Source organism: Ictidomys tridecemlineatus, chromosome 1 (assembly GCF_052094955.1).
Source record: "Ictidomys tridecemlineatus isolate mIctTri1 chromosome 1, mIctTri1.hap1, whole genome shotgun sequence".
NCBI classification, from domain to species: domain Eukaryota; kingdom Metazoa; phylum Chordata; class Mammalia; order Rodentia; family Sciuridae; genus Ictidomys; species Ictidomys tridecemlineatus.
In genome coordinates this window covers 16,513,545-16,530,978 of record NC_135477.1, presented here as the reverse complement: position 1 = coordinate 16,530,978, position 17,434 = coordinate 16,513,545, and the positions used below count along the sequence as shown (strand labels likewise).

At 35.6% G+C, this 17,434-nt stretch overlaps 1 protein-coding gene across 9 annotated transcripts in view; it reads left to right on the top strand.

Moving 5' to 3' along the window:
* The window catches only part of Vti1a (vesicle transport through interaction with t-SNAREs 1A), a 461,587-nt gene that overhangs the window by 3,467 nt on the left and 440,686 nt on the right, over positions 1 to 17,434 (top strand). For 5 of the 9 annotated variants that reach the window (XM_040272255.2, XM_040272253.2, XM_040272252.2 and 2 more), the window contains exon 2: positions 11,806 to 11,916. In XM_040272255.2, coding sequence (XP_040128189.2) covers positions 11,806 to 11,916 — 111 coding nt within the window. Of the gene's footprint in view, positions 1 to 7,935; positions 7,995 to 11,805; positions 11,917 to 17,434 lie in introns of all 9 variants that reach the window. The other 4 variants (XM_005320678.5, XM_078049492.1, XM_021723300.3 and 1 more) reach the window with 1 other exon arrangement.

Sequence of the window (17,434 nt, the reverse complement as noted above, 5' to 3'; positions counted from 1 at the left end):
TCTTGCATAGAGAAAGTATGTGATAAATTAACTCTGTAGAGAAGGGTTAATTTATCACACAGCAGATATTACTGCTGCTTCTGCTAAAAACAACAGCAAGTAGGATTGGACAGAACCCAGCTTTTCAGAATTTGTCATTTTGTACTTTTAAAAAATTCTTTTTAGTTGTTGAAGGATCTTATTTATTTATTTTTTATTTATATGCAGTGCTGAGAATTGAACCCAGTGCCTCACACATGCAAGGCAAGCACTCTGCCACTGACACTGCTACAACACTAGCCCTAATTTTGTATGCTTAAAGGAATTTTGTACCTCAATTCTTGATTCCTTTCTATGCCTAACCTAGAGTGAAGTTTATTTCTCTTGATGAAGACTTACATTTGAAGGGAAGTGAGTGATATGGGGCTTTTGGATATGAAATTGAAAAATTAGATTTCAAATTCAGAATATCAAGGAGGGAATCAAGTGAGAGAAGTCAAAGTAATGGGAAAGACACATATCTTCTAGAAGGAAATGCTCAGGTCTGATGGGTTAGCTTTTTCGAGCTCTGGAACATTTAGGAGACCATCTAAATAACCATGTATGAATGTAGCTCTAACCCTGTTACATGATGGTCTCTGTTACATGATGGTCTCTGTTGCAAGATGAATGTAGGGAGAGAATTTAGAGGAGTATGTTTTTGTTAGTGAATAGTGTGGTTTGCTTAAAATATATGTGGCTCTAGAGCTATAGTGTCTACATGTAGCTATTGAGTATTTGAAATGTAGCTAAATTAAAATGATAATATTTGGAAATGCATTCTACAGTCATGTATAACTAATTAGAACACATTTAAAAGGGAAATAATTTGGATATATTGGGTTAAATACTATTATAACTAAAATATGTTATTAAACTAATAACATTTTATTAGTTTTAAATTATTTATTTTTATTTTTTAAATTGTACCTACTAGAAAGTTTAAAATTGCATATAATGATTTCTATTACATGTTTGTTCCTCCTGGGAGTTAGTTGAAGGGATGGCTCCAGTCCTGATTCAGAAATTCACTGTGACCATAGTTTGCCCCTGGTCAGGAAACTAGCTACCTCACAGTTTCATGAGTTAATGGGCAAAGTCCAACTTTTTCAGTTCAGTATGCAGGGAAACAGCCTATGGATGTTACTGATGGCCTGGTTACATCTTACTTTTTAAACAATGAAGCATTTATGGGTTTTTGTTCATTTTGGAATAATATATACACATATATAAATAAATATTTGTGTATCTATTTGTGCACATAAATAAATATGTGTGTATGTATTTCTGTATCTCTTTGTGTTTTCTCGTTTTCTCTCTCTCCCTCCACCCCCTCTAATCACAGGGGAATTACCTACCCTTCAACAATTTAGTCCACCTAATGGCTTTATTGTTTAAAAAATTAACTAAATATGCAGAGTTGGGGATTGAACATATTAAACACATGCTTTACCTCTGAGCTACAACCGCCCCCAGCCCTAAACTTTTTGTTTTTAGAGCAGTTTGAAAGTTACAGAAAAATCACAAATACAGAGACTCCTCATATACCCCATGATTAGTTTCCCCTATTATTAAAACCTTAATTTGATACAAATTTGTTACCACTAATAACCCCATATCGATTTGTTATTAATAAAAGTCTATACCTTATTCAGATCTTGTTAGGTTTTTTTTTTTTAATCATTCCAAAAGCCACAAAAGCCAAGATACCACAAAACATTTAGTAGCCATAATTTCTTAGGCTTTTTTTTTTGGGGGGGGGGCTATGACAGTTTCTCAAACTGTCCTTGTTTTTAATAACTTTACAGTATAGAGGAGTACTAGTAAGACATTTTGTAGAATGTTCCCCAAATGGGGTTTGCCCATTTCCCCCCTCATTCTTAGACTAGGGTTTGGGGTTTGGAAGAGGAAGACCATAGAGGTAAAGCATCATTTTCATCCCACTGTTTTAATAGTGTGTTCTCAACATGACTTATCACTACTCATGTTAACTTTGATCACCTACCCAAGAGAGTGTTTTTCAGGTTTCTCCTACCCTAGTTTTCATACTGTGTGGAAGGAAATTACATTCATAGCTTATACCTAGGAAGTAGAGTTATATGTCCTGTACCCTTGAATACTGAGTATATACTTCAATTATTTGGAGTTCTATATGAAAGAGGTTTTCTCATCTCCATTAATTTCCTTATTCAGTCATTTATGTCACTATAGAATCATAGATATTTATTTTATAGGTTGTGTTATACTTCAGGGATATATATATATATACATATATATATATATATATATATATATATATATATATATATATATATATATATATATAATTTTTTTCAGTTTTAATTTATTTACTGGATTTCCCAAATTCTTCCATCTTTGATCACTGGAACTTTTTAGTTGGCTTGTGTTCTTTTGACATACCCTTGCCATTTGGAGTTCGTTTTTAGCACCTTCTTATTCTGAGGTGGTGAGGTACTCCAGTAGATGGCCTTTCTCAGTCCTAGATTCAGATTCTCTCCAAGGAGGCCTGTTTTCTTTTATTGAAGAATAGAATGAGAAACCAAGATCTGGACACTAGGTGTGTTTGTTGCTACCCGGTGTGTTCATTGCTTTTAGGGATTCTCAGCTGAGAGAGCAAAGAAATTCATATGTATATACTAACCCATATATATAAATCTGCCTGTAAATATTTGTATATGTGTATAGATAGTGAGTTAAACATGAGTTAATACTAGTATCTTACACTCAAAGCCAGTACCAAATGGATCGTTCTAGAATGGCTTCTGAATGGCTTTGTTTTAATGTGAACCACTATGTGCCGTGTTAAATGGTGTAGCATTAGTAATATATACATTTTTACATTCCCTAATATGAAAGTCTCTCTCATAATAGACTCACTCCACATTTCTCAGTACATAATGTCTGCTGCCAGTGTTATTTTAAAATAACCACTTTGCACAAAGACAGGTACTAGTAACTGAATTCAAATGAGCCCTAACACTTTCATTGTGCTTCATTGGGAAAATTCAATACTGAATAAGCACTCCTGTAAACAATGAGAGTCGTATACTATGCCAAGATTTGTGTGTTTTTTCTCATCACTAAGGACTTTGTTAATAAATATTAAGTGCATTAGAAAAGATCATACTATGCTAAAACTTGAGTGTACTTCAGAACTCGTCAAGCCTATATGCCAAATAAATAAATAAATGAAAGAAAGAAAATGAAAAGGAGAGGGAGTTTGTTTATTTAGTATAGTTTATATAATACATATAGAGGTTAAAAGTTTGATTTAGAAAAACAGACCCTGTTGGAATTCCAACTCTTCCATATATTAGCTGTTTGACTTTGGAGAAATTATTTAATCTCTCTGAATTTGCTTAATGCATGAGAATGACTGTGATAATGTTGAACATGCGCCTTAACAGTAACTGTTACTTACAAAAAAAAAAAAAAGTCTAACTTCTAGGAATGTACCATTTGTAAAGGGGATATAGCCTGGGGTAGGCAGAATGAAACTGTCTTGGGAGTTCCATGTGAATACTGCTAGGAAGTTATAGATGCTAAGTATTGCTACATGTTTCCACAGTCATCTAATACAGCCTATCTCTCATTTCCTCTCTTCCACATGCTTTCCCTCCAAATATTCACCCTTTAAATTCTCCTCTTTGTAAAAAAAATATAATGAGCACTACAGAGAGCAATCAAAGATGATCTCAGTTCCATCATTATTTCTGACAGTACCATGATGAAATGGTTATATTTTAAAAAATGATCTAATTGAGTTACTCTGGCCCCATCTCAATTTAACTATTTCTTTCAGAAAGGAAAACTTGCTATTTTAATTGGGAAGATTTTCCAGTCCTCACTGATACAGTTTTTCTTTTGCTTAAATTCTCTGTGAGCAATAATTATGTTGCTAACTGCAAAGACTGATTCCTTCTTCAGTAAGCATTTAGTGAGCCTCTACCATGTACTCTGGTACTAGATATGGAGGTGAATCATTACATATTATTCTAATAAATCATCCCCCATTGGTTTATGTTAGACAAACCAGTTTTGTTGCATTTGACCAAAATTAACAAACATTTCAAGAAGGAAAAAGAATGAGGTTTGTTTAGGCAGTAATGAATAGTTATTATATAATTACATCCTAGAAAGCCTGTGGTTAGAAATAAAGTTGGAAAGGTTGCTTGGATCTGAATTGTGGAGGGCCTTGACTACAGGCTTGAGTGATCCAATCAAAGCCACATTTCTAGGAAGATTAAGGGTGAAGGGGGGTAGACATGGAGACAGAGAACCAGGGCTGTTGGTGGCATAGCTTCTTTTGTAAATGCTTGCACTGTCCTCTGCATTTATTCATTCAATTTACCATCTTTTATTTATTTATTTTGAGAACTGATTATTATATGCCAGGCTCATGACTAGATTTCAGGACAATAAAGGTGATTGATATGGCTCCTGTCTTCTCAGAACCCCCAAGCCTAAAGGCTAATCAGACCTGTTATTGTGAGAAATTAATTATTAGGATTATGTAAAAGTTATAGTTGTTTTATGTTTTAAAAAATAGTGATTAACTCTTGTTGAGTTAAGAAAAGCTTCAGAGACTTGGTGATTTCTGATGGTTTTTGAATAGTAGTTTGCTAGGCGGTCACACAGGAGATGGACATGAGCATTGGGATTAAAACAGTTTTATACATATTCAAGGTTAAAGGTAAAAATTTAGGATCATAAATAAATAATATGATCATTTTAAAATTTATGAAATTCCCAGGGATGCAAATGATCACTATAAGGGAAGATAAGCAAGGACTGAACTCCAAAGAATACTGACAGTTAAAAAGATCAGCTCAAACAGAGGAAGCCAAGCAGAGAACTCTGAGGCAGAAGTGAGCATTTAGGAGAATCACAAAATTAGGTGTTATGGAAGGTATTATGAAAGGAGAAAGTTACAGAATGAGAGTAGCAGAGTGTCAGGAGCCACAAGATTAAACAAAAATAGGACCAAGAATGTCTATTAATTTGCATAAGAGAGGGTGGGAGCTATATTATAGGGAGTGGAGGGGGAGATGAGGAAGGGAACCGTCTACCTTTGCTTTCAAAAATATGGGCTGTGGATGATGGGGAGAAGTGTTAGCAGCAAAGAGATATGAAGGTCAAGGGAAGTTCTTTTGATTCATTTTGTTAATGGGAAAAACTGATGTGCTGTATATTGGTCCTGAAAGTTCATGATATGTGCATTCCCAACAACTTAACAATTGGGAACAATATTTATTAAAACAAGATGTTCCTTCTGCTATGTAAATATATAATTTCACTCTTGATTCAAGATTGCCTTGTCTTATTTTGTATTCTATTCTCTCATATAAATACAATACTATTCTATAACTGTATACAGATGTTAGAGGGATTAGAGGGGCCAGAAGCAGATAAATTTTAGACTTATATTAAAATTATAATCTAATCATAAATAGATTTATCTTTTCTCAAGGAGGGAAAAAATCAAGTTGAATTCTAATTCCAAATTTATGTTTTTCTTAAGGAGAAATTTATAGTATACATAAAATACCTTATGTGACAGCTACTTTAATACCCTCAGTTTGGGATTAGCAAAAGGAAGGGTTTGGGATTAGCAAAATCTAATTATGATTTTAGTAAAATGATAATTTCTACTAAAACTGTCCCATGTAGGGTTGACTTTTCTGAAAGGACTAGTCAACTAGTAGGCATTGTACCTTTTTCAGGCCTCGTGACTTTTCGAGTTAGTTGAATTAGTCTCATTAAATTCTATGTGAAATAGACAAATTTATTTATTTATTTATTTGGTACCAGAGATTGAACCCAAGGGCACTTAATCACTCAGCCACATCCCCAGATCCCACCTTCTTTTTATTTTAAGAGACAAGATCTCACTAAGTTGCTTAGGGCCTTGCTTGGTTGCTGAGACTGGCTTTGAACTTGCAATCCTCCTGCCAGTCTCCTGAGACCCTGGAGATTATAGGCATGTGCCACCACTCCCAGTGACATGAACACAATTTTAAATAGAAATTTGTTGGCACAAGAAAACAAATTTTGGTTAAGTCAAGTATTCAGCACCAGGAACTAACTATACCTATCTCTATCTGTCAGCTTTGTTTCTTTCTAAATGCTGCCTTCATTCCCAGTCAGTGCATATTCACTTTCTTCTTGGAGATAGACCAATGGATGCCAACAGCTTCTAGTTGATGTTGTCACTGCTAAGACAGAAGAAAATACTTTCCTCTTGCTCTAGAAACTTGATGGTTTCCTGGGATCATATGCCTGCCCAACAGACAAGTGTGACCAGGGGATTGAGATACTAAGATTAGTCCAGCTAAGATGAGATGTCTTTAATTTGCCACAGAACACAGGATTATATAAGGAGACAGTATTTTTCATTCATTTGCTTGGTAGAGGTGGGGGTCTCAGAAGAGTGGGGCTGTTGCCTGGGAAGAGAAAGGTGCTAGGCAGAAAACCACAAATGTTCAATAAGCTTGATTAGCAGAGTCTATGAACAAATGGGCTAATTGATTTTAGAATAGGTTATGGGAAGGTTTTCTGAAATTATCTGCTAGTCCACATCTCTCTCAGAGAAGGCAATCATGGTTAGGTTATAATTAGTGGTCAAATTTAAATAAACCACATACTGACTTAGCACTTCACAATTTAGAAATAATTTCATTTGCATCAAACTTATTGGAACTAGAAATAATCCAGTGGATTTTTTTTAAAATCTCCATTTTAGAGAGTACAAGGCTGAGTCTTAAATATATATATATGTATGTATATATATGTGTATGTGTGTGTGTGTGTGTGTGTGTGTGTGTGTGTTTGTGTATCTCCTGTCTAGGATCCCACAACCACCGAGTAAGCTTTGGATTTAGAATCAGTAGCCCAGATTTCAAATATTTCTTCTATTATGCCCTGTTCTTAACTGTGTGTGCGTGTATGTGTGTGTGTGTGTGTGTGTGTGTGTGTGTGTGTGTATGTGTGTGTAAATTGAACCTAGGGCCTTGCTGGGCAAACACTTTACCCCTGAGCTACATCTCCAGACCAATATGCCCTATCTTATGTTACTGAAAGTATAATATTTGAAGGATTCTAAAATCTTGCCCATTTTAGGAAGCGTTTTGCTAAGTGACTTTTAAAGTATATTTATAAATCAGTTATTCCCAATGTGTTAAATTTATAACTTTGTAAATTCCTCAGGCCCCCCACTAAATCTGCTGTTGTTGACATAGCCTATTCTAAAGAACAGAATAATTTTCAGTTTTCCTTAAAAACGTATAGCATGTTGGGCTGGGGTTGTAGCTCAGTGGTAGAGTGCTTGCCTCGCACATGTGAGGCCCTGGGTTTGATCCTCAGCACCATATTAAATAAATAAATAAATATAAAGATATTGTGTCCATTTACAACTAAAAAATATATTTTAAAAATGTATAGCATCTCACTGGGTATGGTGGTACATGTCTGTAAACCAGCCACTCTGGAAGCTGAGGCAAGAGGATTGCAAGTTTCACACCCAGCCTCAGCAATTTAGCAAGACCCTGTCTCAAAATTTAAAAAGGGCTGGGGATGTGGCTCAGCAGTAAAGCCCCCCTTTCTTGGTTCAATCCCCAGTACCAAAAAAGGAAAAAAAAATGTATGGCTTCTCTTTAACAATTAGGGAGCCGTAAGATTATGTATTTTCAGAAAACCCAGAGTCAATGGCTTAATGTAGTTTGTAACCTATTGAAGAATGCTATGCTCATTTGCCTATACTCTCTAATCTGATCAGAAAGGAAAAGGATATATAAAAATAGAAGTTTCCAAAATATTAAATGTTTTTGATCCTTAATAATTCCTTGTTGTTGATGTGTTGATTTTTTTTTGTTGTTGTTGTTGTTTTTTTTTTTTTAGATGAGAAGAAACAAATGGTTGCAAATGTGGAAAAACAGCTTGAAGAGGCCAAAGAACTGGTATGTAGAGACTGACACAGAGTCCTGGAAACCGATCTTCCTCTAGCTTCATTTATGCATTGCGGAAGTGTGAAATGTTACTGATCAGTGTTTTTAATTCACAAAAATTTGTCAGTTTTTAAATTTAAGGGAATTTAATAGCTTCTTAAGATTTTATTCTTTTTAATGAACATGATCTGTTAAGTGTCAACCTCTAGTGTTTATTCCTTCATATTTTTCATAAGAGCTATAAATTGTTAATCCTTGATCAAGGCATACTAGGTACCAGACACTGGCATAAGTATACGTCTTGCTTTATAATATTTAATTTTCTCAAAAAACATGTGACACAAGAACTATTTGTCAAAAACCATGAAGGGTCTGAGATGTTCCCATACTTTTAACCTGAGTGAACTTGTCAGCTTATAGAAGACATGAGACTTTTAAGTCAGAGACAAAAGACTTTTATCACTCATAGTGAAAATGGCTGCCAGAGTTTCAACCTGGTTCAATCAGTTCTCTGAGTTCCAGTTCCCACAGGATTGATGCAGGTAAGCATAGATATTTTCTTACACAAGCAAAATAAAATACTGTACAGGACAGGAACTCAAAGCCTGGGAAACAAGCCACTCTATGGCAGCCTGGAAGCATACCTGCTTACACCTGCTTTCTGTCCTAGAGAAAACACATTATTTCCTCCTTCAAGGTTATTTCCTATGAACAGACTATTGAAAGATAGCCCTGGTCAGAACCTTCCATTTTTGACACATCCAGCAAGCTAAATTGGAGCATAAGAGATTATCAATACTTTTCTTACCATCTTTTGTAGATTGGGACTGAGGCTTAAGTAACGTGTTTGAGACCCAACACCTTGTTAAATGGTAAAGATTTCAATCATGGAAATAAATCCATAAGTTAGGGAGGAAAAAAAAAGAGGTAAAAAGTATTATTTCCCAATTTGGGGCTTTAAATGCCAAGTATTGCAAGTATGATTCAATTTGTTTCTATGCATTGTGGTTCCAAATGAGTGTGTTAGATAAAGGTATTGCTTTTCCACAGAGCTTTCTTGGACCTTTAGGTAAGCTTAAGGACATTATGAATTTCTAAGAAGGGACTTCAAAGATTAGCCACAGATTGGAGCATCTTCCATGCTGTTTGACATAGAAGTATTCTTTAACAGGACCATACATGAGAGGCTGCAGCCTTGGGAGGTTCTAAGGAGTAAGCAGTTGTTCCCAGTGGCACAGTAGATATTTCTTCTGTGTCTTTGAGTACTAAGGCATGGACCTGCAGAGCTGCTGCTCCATCTTCTCTGTCAGTGGTTCTTTGAGCTGTCAGAATATTGGATGCTTTCCTTGTCCCATAGTCTACTTCTAGACTGTGCTGGCTGCTCTCACTATCTCCATAGGCTGATGTTACTGCCTCTATAAGGGCAGCTTTACCTTTTGTCTATCTTTTGAAAGTGTTCTTTTAATATTTTTTCCTTACTTTAGTTTCTTTTTATATTCAATTGCTTCTGTCATGATTGACAGCTTTCATACAAAAAGACTAGATTTTTATATGCCAGAGCAAGGAATCAGGACATGTTTTCTTTCTGATTGGTAAGATAATTATGAATTGACAAGTGATAAATTCTTTGGATCTTGCATTGATTTCTTATACTGTTGTTGAGTTCTCTGTAGCAGGTTTTTTGCCATCAAGATTGGTGTCTTGGGGCTGGGGTTGTAGCTCAGTGGTAGAGCACTTGCCTCACACATATGAGGCCTGGGTTCAATCCTCTACACTACATAAAAATAAATAAATAAAAATGAAGATATTAAAAACATAAAATGCATTAAAAAAAAGATTGGTGTTTTGGTTTATAGCCTTTACCCTGGAGACATTCTGTTTATCTAATGATGGAAAGCTGATCTTCTGATGACCAAGGTTTTACCACAGACGTATAGCAAGCATAAGCTGGCTTTAGTTATTACTAACTAAATAATAGTTAATTATTTAGTTATTATTATAATAATAATAGAGGCTTTTGTCTAAGATATGTATTTCTGTTTGTTTAAAATGATCAGAAAACTGTTAATTTAGTTCTGATGACATCATTGTTAAAGACATTGTTGGTTATATTATACACTGTCCTGTAGATGAGGACAGTGATTAAAAAAAAAGAACACTTATTTTCTTTCTGACTGTTAGAATTGTTTCTGCTGAACAATTGCTTTGTGTTAGTATCTTAGACACTGCATATCTTTTCACTCTCATGTTGAACACTGTGCATTGGCCACATGAAATGTTGTGACAACATGGGGAAAATGCACATTACACTTATTCCTGGTTTCATTTTAAGTGTTTGTTGTGTATTTCCTTTTTTTTTCCCTTACCTACTTTGAACTTCATCTTAAATGTCCTTGTAAAATGTCTTAAAGGAAAATGTGCCTAATTCTCAGATATTTGATGTATGTGTACTTTTGCAATTGTTTCTATGATCTTATTCACCTTTTCAGAACTAAGCACTTAAGGATGACTTCAGAGAAGTGCTTTAAATAATTGCCTTGCCAAGTATGATTTAATTTGTTGATACTTCACAATTAAGTTGGAACATGTCAATAATTTAAATGATTACTGTTTAAATCAAGATTAATTAATATTTTCTTTTCTCTAGTAAAAATTGAAGTTTACTAATGGAAATATGATTTGTGGGCTTATCTATATTCTAGTATAGTTATTCCATCTTTAACTCTGGACAATTAGAGTTTTTGTAGCTCAGTGACAAACATATTATTTGTGGAAATAACATTAGAATGATTTTAAAAGCAAAATACGTTGCAGCATTTTTGCATGTAAATTTACCAGGAATGGCTTGGGCCAATTTGTTATTGTTGGTTTTTATTTTTTAATGCCAAGTACAAGTAAGCTACCTCTGCTCTATTTCTTCATCGTCAGTAATCATCATTACTATAGTTAACATTAATCTAGTTATAAAGTAAGAGACTCTGTTCTTAAACTATTATAGGAATTGCTTCATTTAATCTTCACAGACTCCTAGGAAAGAGAGGTTGTTTTAAGAAATTGAAAAATAAGCAGAAAGATGTTAAAAATCCTTTTTTTAAAAAATGTTTCTAAGACTAGTAAGTAGTGAGGCCTACAATGTGAACACAAGAATTTCACTACAGAGCCCATGTTCTAAACCATCATGGTATGTCTTTATTGCCATCCATTAAACTTTTATGTGTTATATTCAAAGTGTTATATGATGTTATAAAGTGCCCTGCTGTGATTTTAGCGAGTGCTGTGTAATCTAGTATATCACTATATTCATTTAATCTCTTGTCTTTGTGGCTTTAAAGTATGAGGCATGAGGCTGGTGTGTGATTTTCCTAATCAGAAAAGACTTTCCAGAGGAAATGATACCCAGTGACTAAGGCTGGACTGATGTTTCAGGAAATAATGATTTGGTTTATTTTTCCATCCTTCTGGAGATTTATAGTCTGAAGACCAGACCAGGTTGGACTGAATGATGAGGCTACCCCAAGGATATTAAAATCAAATTATTGAGAATGTTTGGATTAATGCACATGTTTTAAAGGAAATTCTTGACAAAGCAAGCAGCTTGACACTCTGTTATTTGGCAAGTACTGAGTAACTGCTTGTTGAACTAAATGAAAATTAAGCACAAAAATAGTTCCAGTGTTATTTGATCATAGGCAGTCAGCACCCGTGGGCTGAGTTCCTCAACTTTAAAATGAGGATTTGGAATGAAATCCTTTCAGCTACAAGTATTTGGTCAAATAAAGAATAAGCATATGGTTTAAATCAGGCTTTTCTCTCTCCATTCTAGCTTGAACAGATGGATTTAGAAGTCCGTGAGATACCACCACAAAGTCGAGGAATGTACAGCAACAGAATGAGAAGCTACAAGCAAGAAATGGGAAAACTCGAAACAGATTTTGTGAGTTAAATCCCATCTTTTGTCATGCTTACTGGTTTTTAAACTGAATTTTCACTTATTTTTTTATTTTTTCCTCCCTCTGCCTTAATCAATGTTAAGTCATCATCTCCAGGGACTTGTGCAAAAGGCAAGGAGCAGCTTTCATGTGTATGAATTAGAGAGCTAAAATGGCAGTGGAGATAGCTAATGATGGGACTCCAGGTGTGCTGGATTCATGACTCACAAATAAATCCTAATCATGTGGTTCTTTGAGTTTGGATATTATTTATTGGTATTTAGTATTTATTAGAACTCAAAACCCAGTCTCTGGCCTTACAGAGTATGTAGCCTTTTAGATGCAGTGCCAGGGATGGACTTCAGAGCACCAAGTCTCCTGAGAGTTACCCCTGTTTTTGAATGCATGTTCCTTTATGTGTTTTTTTCCTGACATAATCTCCGTAGATTCATTAGAGACTTAAAAGATTATATTATGTCCCTCCCTGCAAAAGGTAAAGTGAATTACTTTAAATTAATAATTTAAATAAGTGATCCTTTATATTGGTTGCCCCTTGAGAACATCTGTCTTTCTCTTCCTCTATTTCTGGCTTTGAACTCTACCCAGATTATAGCAAATTTAAGAATATAAATTTAAAGACAATGTTGGAATTGTGAGTAAATAGAGTAGAAAAGACACAGATAAGCAAATCCCACTTCTGGTTATGTTTCCAAAAGAATGGAAAGCAGAATCTCAAAGAGAAATTTGCACACTCATGTCATAGCAGCATTTTCACAACAGCAAAAAGGTGGAAGCAAGCTGTGTGTCTGCCGATTGATGAGTGGATAAACATGTTTCTTCAGACAATGGAATATTATTCAGTCTTCCAAAAGAGGGAAATTCTGATACATGCTGCAATGTGGATGAATCTTAGGACATTATGCTAAGTGAAGTAAGCCAGTCACAAAAAAGACAAATACTGCAAACATCCATTTGTTGAGGTATCTAAAGTAGCCAAGTTCATAGAAAGAGAAAGTAGAATGGTGGTCACTAGGGACACAAGTTGTTTTATGGTATAGAGTTTCAGTTTTGCAAGATGAAACGTTCAGTTGAGCAACTACAACAGTTGGATGTGTTTAACACTCTTGAACTGTACCCTTGAAAATGGAGAAGATGGTAAATTTTATATTACATATTTTACCACAATTAAAAATAATTTTTAAAGACACACATAAAAATATTTGTAAAACACTGTGAATGATAACTAAATGTTCTTTTATAGGCTGACATAGGAAATTAGAATTTCAGTTAATAAATTTCATATCAGTCATTTAAAAAAAAATGCAGGTGAGAAAATATCTGAGCCTCACCAATGAGTGACAAAAGTTATGTGTTGATACATAAATTAGGTGTGAATCTGATTTGATCTGGGGTACAAATTCATAAGGAAAGTCAAGAATTTATAAGGATCTTTCCCTCTAAAGTGCAATAAATTTTTCCACTACAATGCCAATGGCAAGATTAAGTACTTGTTCTAATGGAATTTCTCTTTAGTCTGGAAATAGGGTGATTTGTACTTTTTTGTATGTTTATTTCATGGATATTTAATGAATATTTCCTAAGAAGTTTCAATGGACTGCCTTAGTCCCTGTGTTAGTCAGCTTTCTGTGGCTATAATGAAATATCTGAGATAATCAACTTACCAGAAAAAATTATTTTGGCTTATAATTTCAGAGGTTTGAGTCCACAATTGATTGGCTTGATTTTTGGGGGGCCTGTGGCAAAGCAGAGCATCATGGCAAGAAATATGTGGTGGAGCAAAGCTATTTACCTCATGGCAGCCAGAAAGCAAAGAAATAAATAGGAAGGGGCTAGTATCTCAATATTCTCTTCAAGGGCAAGCCTGCCCCACCATGACCTAACTTTCTTCCTTCCTTCCTCCGACTTGTTAGAGGTCCCACCACTTCCCAGTAGTGCCATAGACTGGCAACCAAGTTTTTAGCATGAAAGTCTTTGGGGGACATCTGAGATCTAAACCATAGCACTCGCTCCAATACAAGTAAGTGCCTGTTAAACTGGGCTCCTATTGATTGTTTTGAAAATTAGAATCCGTGATGTTCCTGAATTCAGAAAAGAAATGTAAATTCATAGCTTCTGTGCTCTGTAGTAAATAAAACCTTTTCCAAGAGCTTTCTGGAAAGTTGGTGTCTCTCAGCAAGAATATGAGATATAGTGGGGAGATTGGATTTATTTAGGAACTTGACACCTTAAATTTCTACTTATAAAATTCTAACTAAAGTTAACATTTAATATAAGTGATGAAAGTAATATAAAACATTTATAAGGATTATTTTCATTTGCTTATCTCATTCTTATGGCATGCTTTTTCAAAAATTTTCCTTCTGGATTCTAGAAAAACGAAGTGTGTTAGTTTGCTAGAGCTACCATAATGAAGTACAGTCTGAGAAGCTTGAAGCTTGTTCTCAAAAGTCCAAGGTTGGAGCGTTGTTGGCTACAGTAGTTCCACCTGCAGCCTCTCTCCTTGGTTTATAGATGGCTTCTTGCTGGTCTTCAGACAATCGTCTACTCATGTATGTTTGTGTTCTAATTTTGTAAGGACACAAGTAATTTTGAGTTAAGACCCACACATTTTAACTTAGTTAATTCTTTGATGACTGACCCTGTCTCCAAATACCCAGTCACTCTCAGTCCTGAGGATTAAGATTTTGACACAGATATATGAGGAAGATAAGTGTTCAGCCCAGAATAATAGTTTAGTTATCATCTTTATTCTTAATTTTTTTTCAAAAATTAAATTATTTTTGTGTATTATTATGTCATCTAATTCAATGTTCAATTTACTTTGTTTCCCACAGAGCTTAATACCAAATAGATTCCTTTATAGCCCTTTACTTTATTTTAGATATTTGGAAATTGCATTCTTGGATTAGTATTTCTTTCTTAGCTATATTTTCTTTAATACAGAAAAATGGAACCAACAACAATGAAGTTAAAATTTCTTCTCTAGACTGTCATTAAATATTTGTGTGTGTGGGTGGGGGGTATCACAGCTTTCTGCTGTGTCAGAAAACATCTCTCCCTCATTACCACTTCTGTTGCACTGTGCTTTGCAATTTGTAAAGTACTTCAGCATGTAGTATTTCATTCCATGGTCTGAAGGGTAGAAAGAGAAGATGGATTGTTATCCTCATTAACACATGATAGATCCAAGAGGTTGAGACTGAATATAGATTTCCTTCAACACAACTTTTTCCAGTCCTACAATGTATGAGCCACTGTCATAAGTTCTGGAAGACAGTGGTGGGCAAGATTAAGTACTTGTTCTAATGGAATTTTAATTCTAGTGGGCAGAAAATCCAGTGGGGAAAACAATAAACAAATAAGCACATTCATATTATATTATAACTGCAGATGGTGATAAATGCTATAAAGAAAAATAAAGAGAGTAAAGGATAAAGAATGACCAGCAGGTGATGGTGGCTATTTTTGTTAGGGTGACTGAAGTGAGGGGTGAAGTGGTTGTAGAAGGAGGTAGACCATGGGAAAGTCCTGGCCTGTGCTCTAGATTGATGAGAAGCCACTGGAGGACTTTGAGAAGCAACTGGTCCTTTTGGAGGGTGGGGATGGGGGTGGGGAGATGATATCTGGCTATGTTGCCCAGGCTGGACTCAAGCAATCCTCTCCAGCCTCCAGAGAAGCCGGGACTATAGGTACAGTCTCAGCACATGGATCAGTGAGTCATCCTCTGACTTCTGTTTTACAACTTTCTTCATTTTACCATCCCATATTATGAGACATTTGAATAGAGTGTAGGAAATCTTTACATAATTCCCTTGTCTTGATTCTTATTTTTTTATTTGAGTATTTTTTTTAAAAAGGAATGGAGAATATCTTCTTAAAAATATTTGATAACTTGCTTGTAGTGATATAACTGTACTTAGAAAAACTGAATTCCAAGAAAGAACAGCAGAGGTGGTCCCTTCAGCCATCTCCACTCACTCTACTCTCTTCCCTGCATGCCGTCCTCCATTCCCTGGCGTCACTAACTGCATCTTTGCTAACCTACACCTCTAGCCCAGGCTCCCCACAGCTCCAGATTCATACTTATTACTGTGTATTGTGCACCTCAACTCCAGGGTCCCTCAAGCAATACATCCAGTTTCTGTAAGCAGGCCTTCAGAGTTACCTCGAATTTTTCCCTATCCATAATATTGAACATCTAATTGGTCACTGAGAATTAGCAGTACTTCCCCTTAAATATCTCCCACATTCATTGCCCCTTCTGGAAGCCTTTGTTGTTCTCAGCATGATTGATCCTAGTAATCTTTCCTACTTCTGTTTCCTAGCATGTGCGAGGTCCTGGATTCAAACCTCAGCCATACATAAAAAGAAATAAATAAAATAAAGATATTGTGTCCAACTACAACTAAAAATTAAATATTAAAAAAATAGTGTTTTTCAACCTTGATTTCATTATTGCCCTATAAGTTACCTTTTAAGACATGTTTTTGTTATTTCGTGTATATGTGCGTGCGCGCGTAGTTGTTGTGTTGTGGTTGAATCTGAGCTACATTCCCAACTCAGACATTTTTTTTTTTTTAATTATTCCTCTCTTCTCGTGAGGAAATTTGGCACCACACATATACTTTATGTCTGTGCATCTATTCATGTACAGTGGCCCTTTGGAGTACCACACAACTTTGTGATAGCTAAGATTTTTTTATCCTCTGAAGAACCAGTTTTGCCTTTGTTATGGACATAAGGTATACCCTAAACTTCCTGTGTTAGTGTATTCAGAGATGAAGTGTTTGGATTCTGACAGCTGTTAACCTAATCAGCTCATTTTAGTTTGAATGGACTGACCGGGTGGTAACTGTAGGCATGTGGGGCATGGCAGGAGGAAGTGGTCACTGCAGGTGTGCCCTGGCAGGTACATTCCCCATAGCCCCTTTTCCTTTTTCTGCTTTTTAGCTGCCATGAACAGAGCAGTGCTCCTTCACCACCCACTGTGCCATGATAATCTTCACCTTGGGACCAGAGCAATGGACTCAGCCAACCATGGAGTAAACCTCTGGAACCATGAGCCAAAATGAACTCTTTTCCTCTAGGTTGTTTTCGGGTCCTTCAGTCACAGAGAAGTAAAGCTGACGGAAACTGCCTCCTTGGGCATAGTTCTGCCCCTATTGACAATGCCTGATTCAGAGAATGTTGGGCTTCATCCAAGTGGTTATATAATATACTGGCGGATCAGGTTGATCTGTTCAGAACTTACTGTTAAGCTTTGTTAGGGCATGTCTAGGGTAGCTCTACTTTTAAGGTGCATTCTCTCTTGGGCTCCATTTGAATCACTGAAGTGTTCAGAGAGAGCTCTCTCCTCTTAGTTAGAATTTTGTCTCCCTGTCCTAGGCAGTTTCCATTTAATCCATATCCCCCCAACACCTGTTTTCTGTGAGACTTCACAAGTTCTTACCCACTGCATGTGCAAGTTTATTTTCAGCCAAATACTTGAGGGGGCTGTGGTAT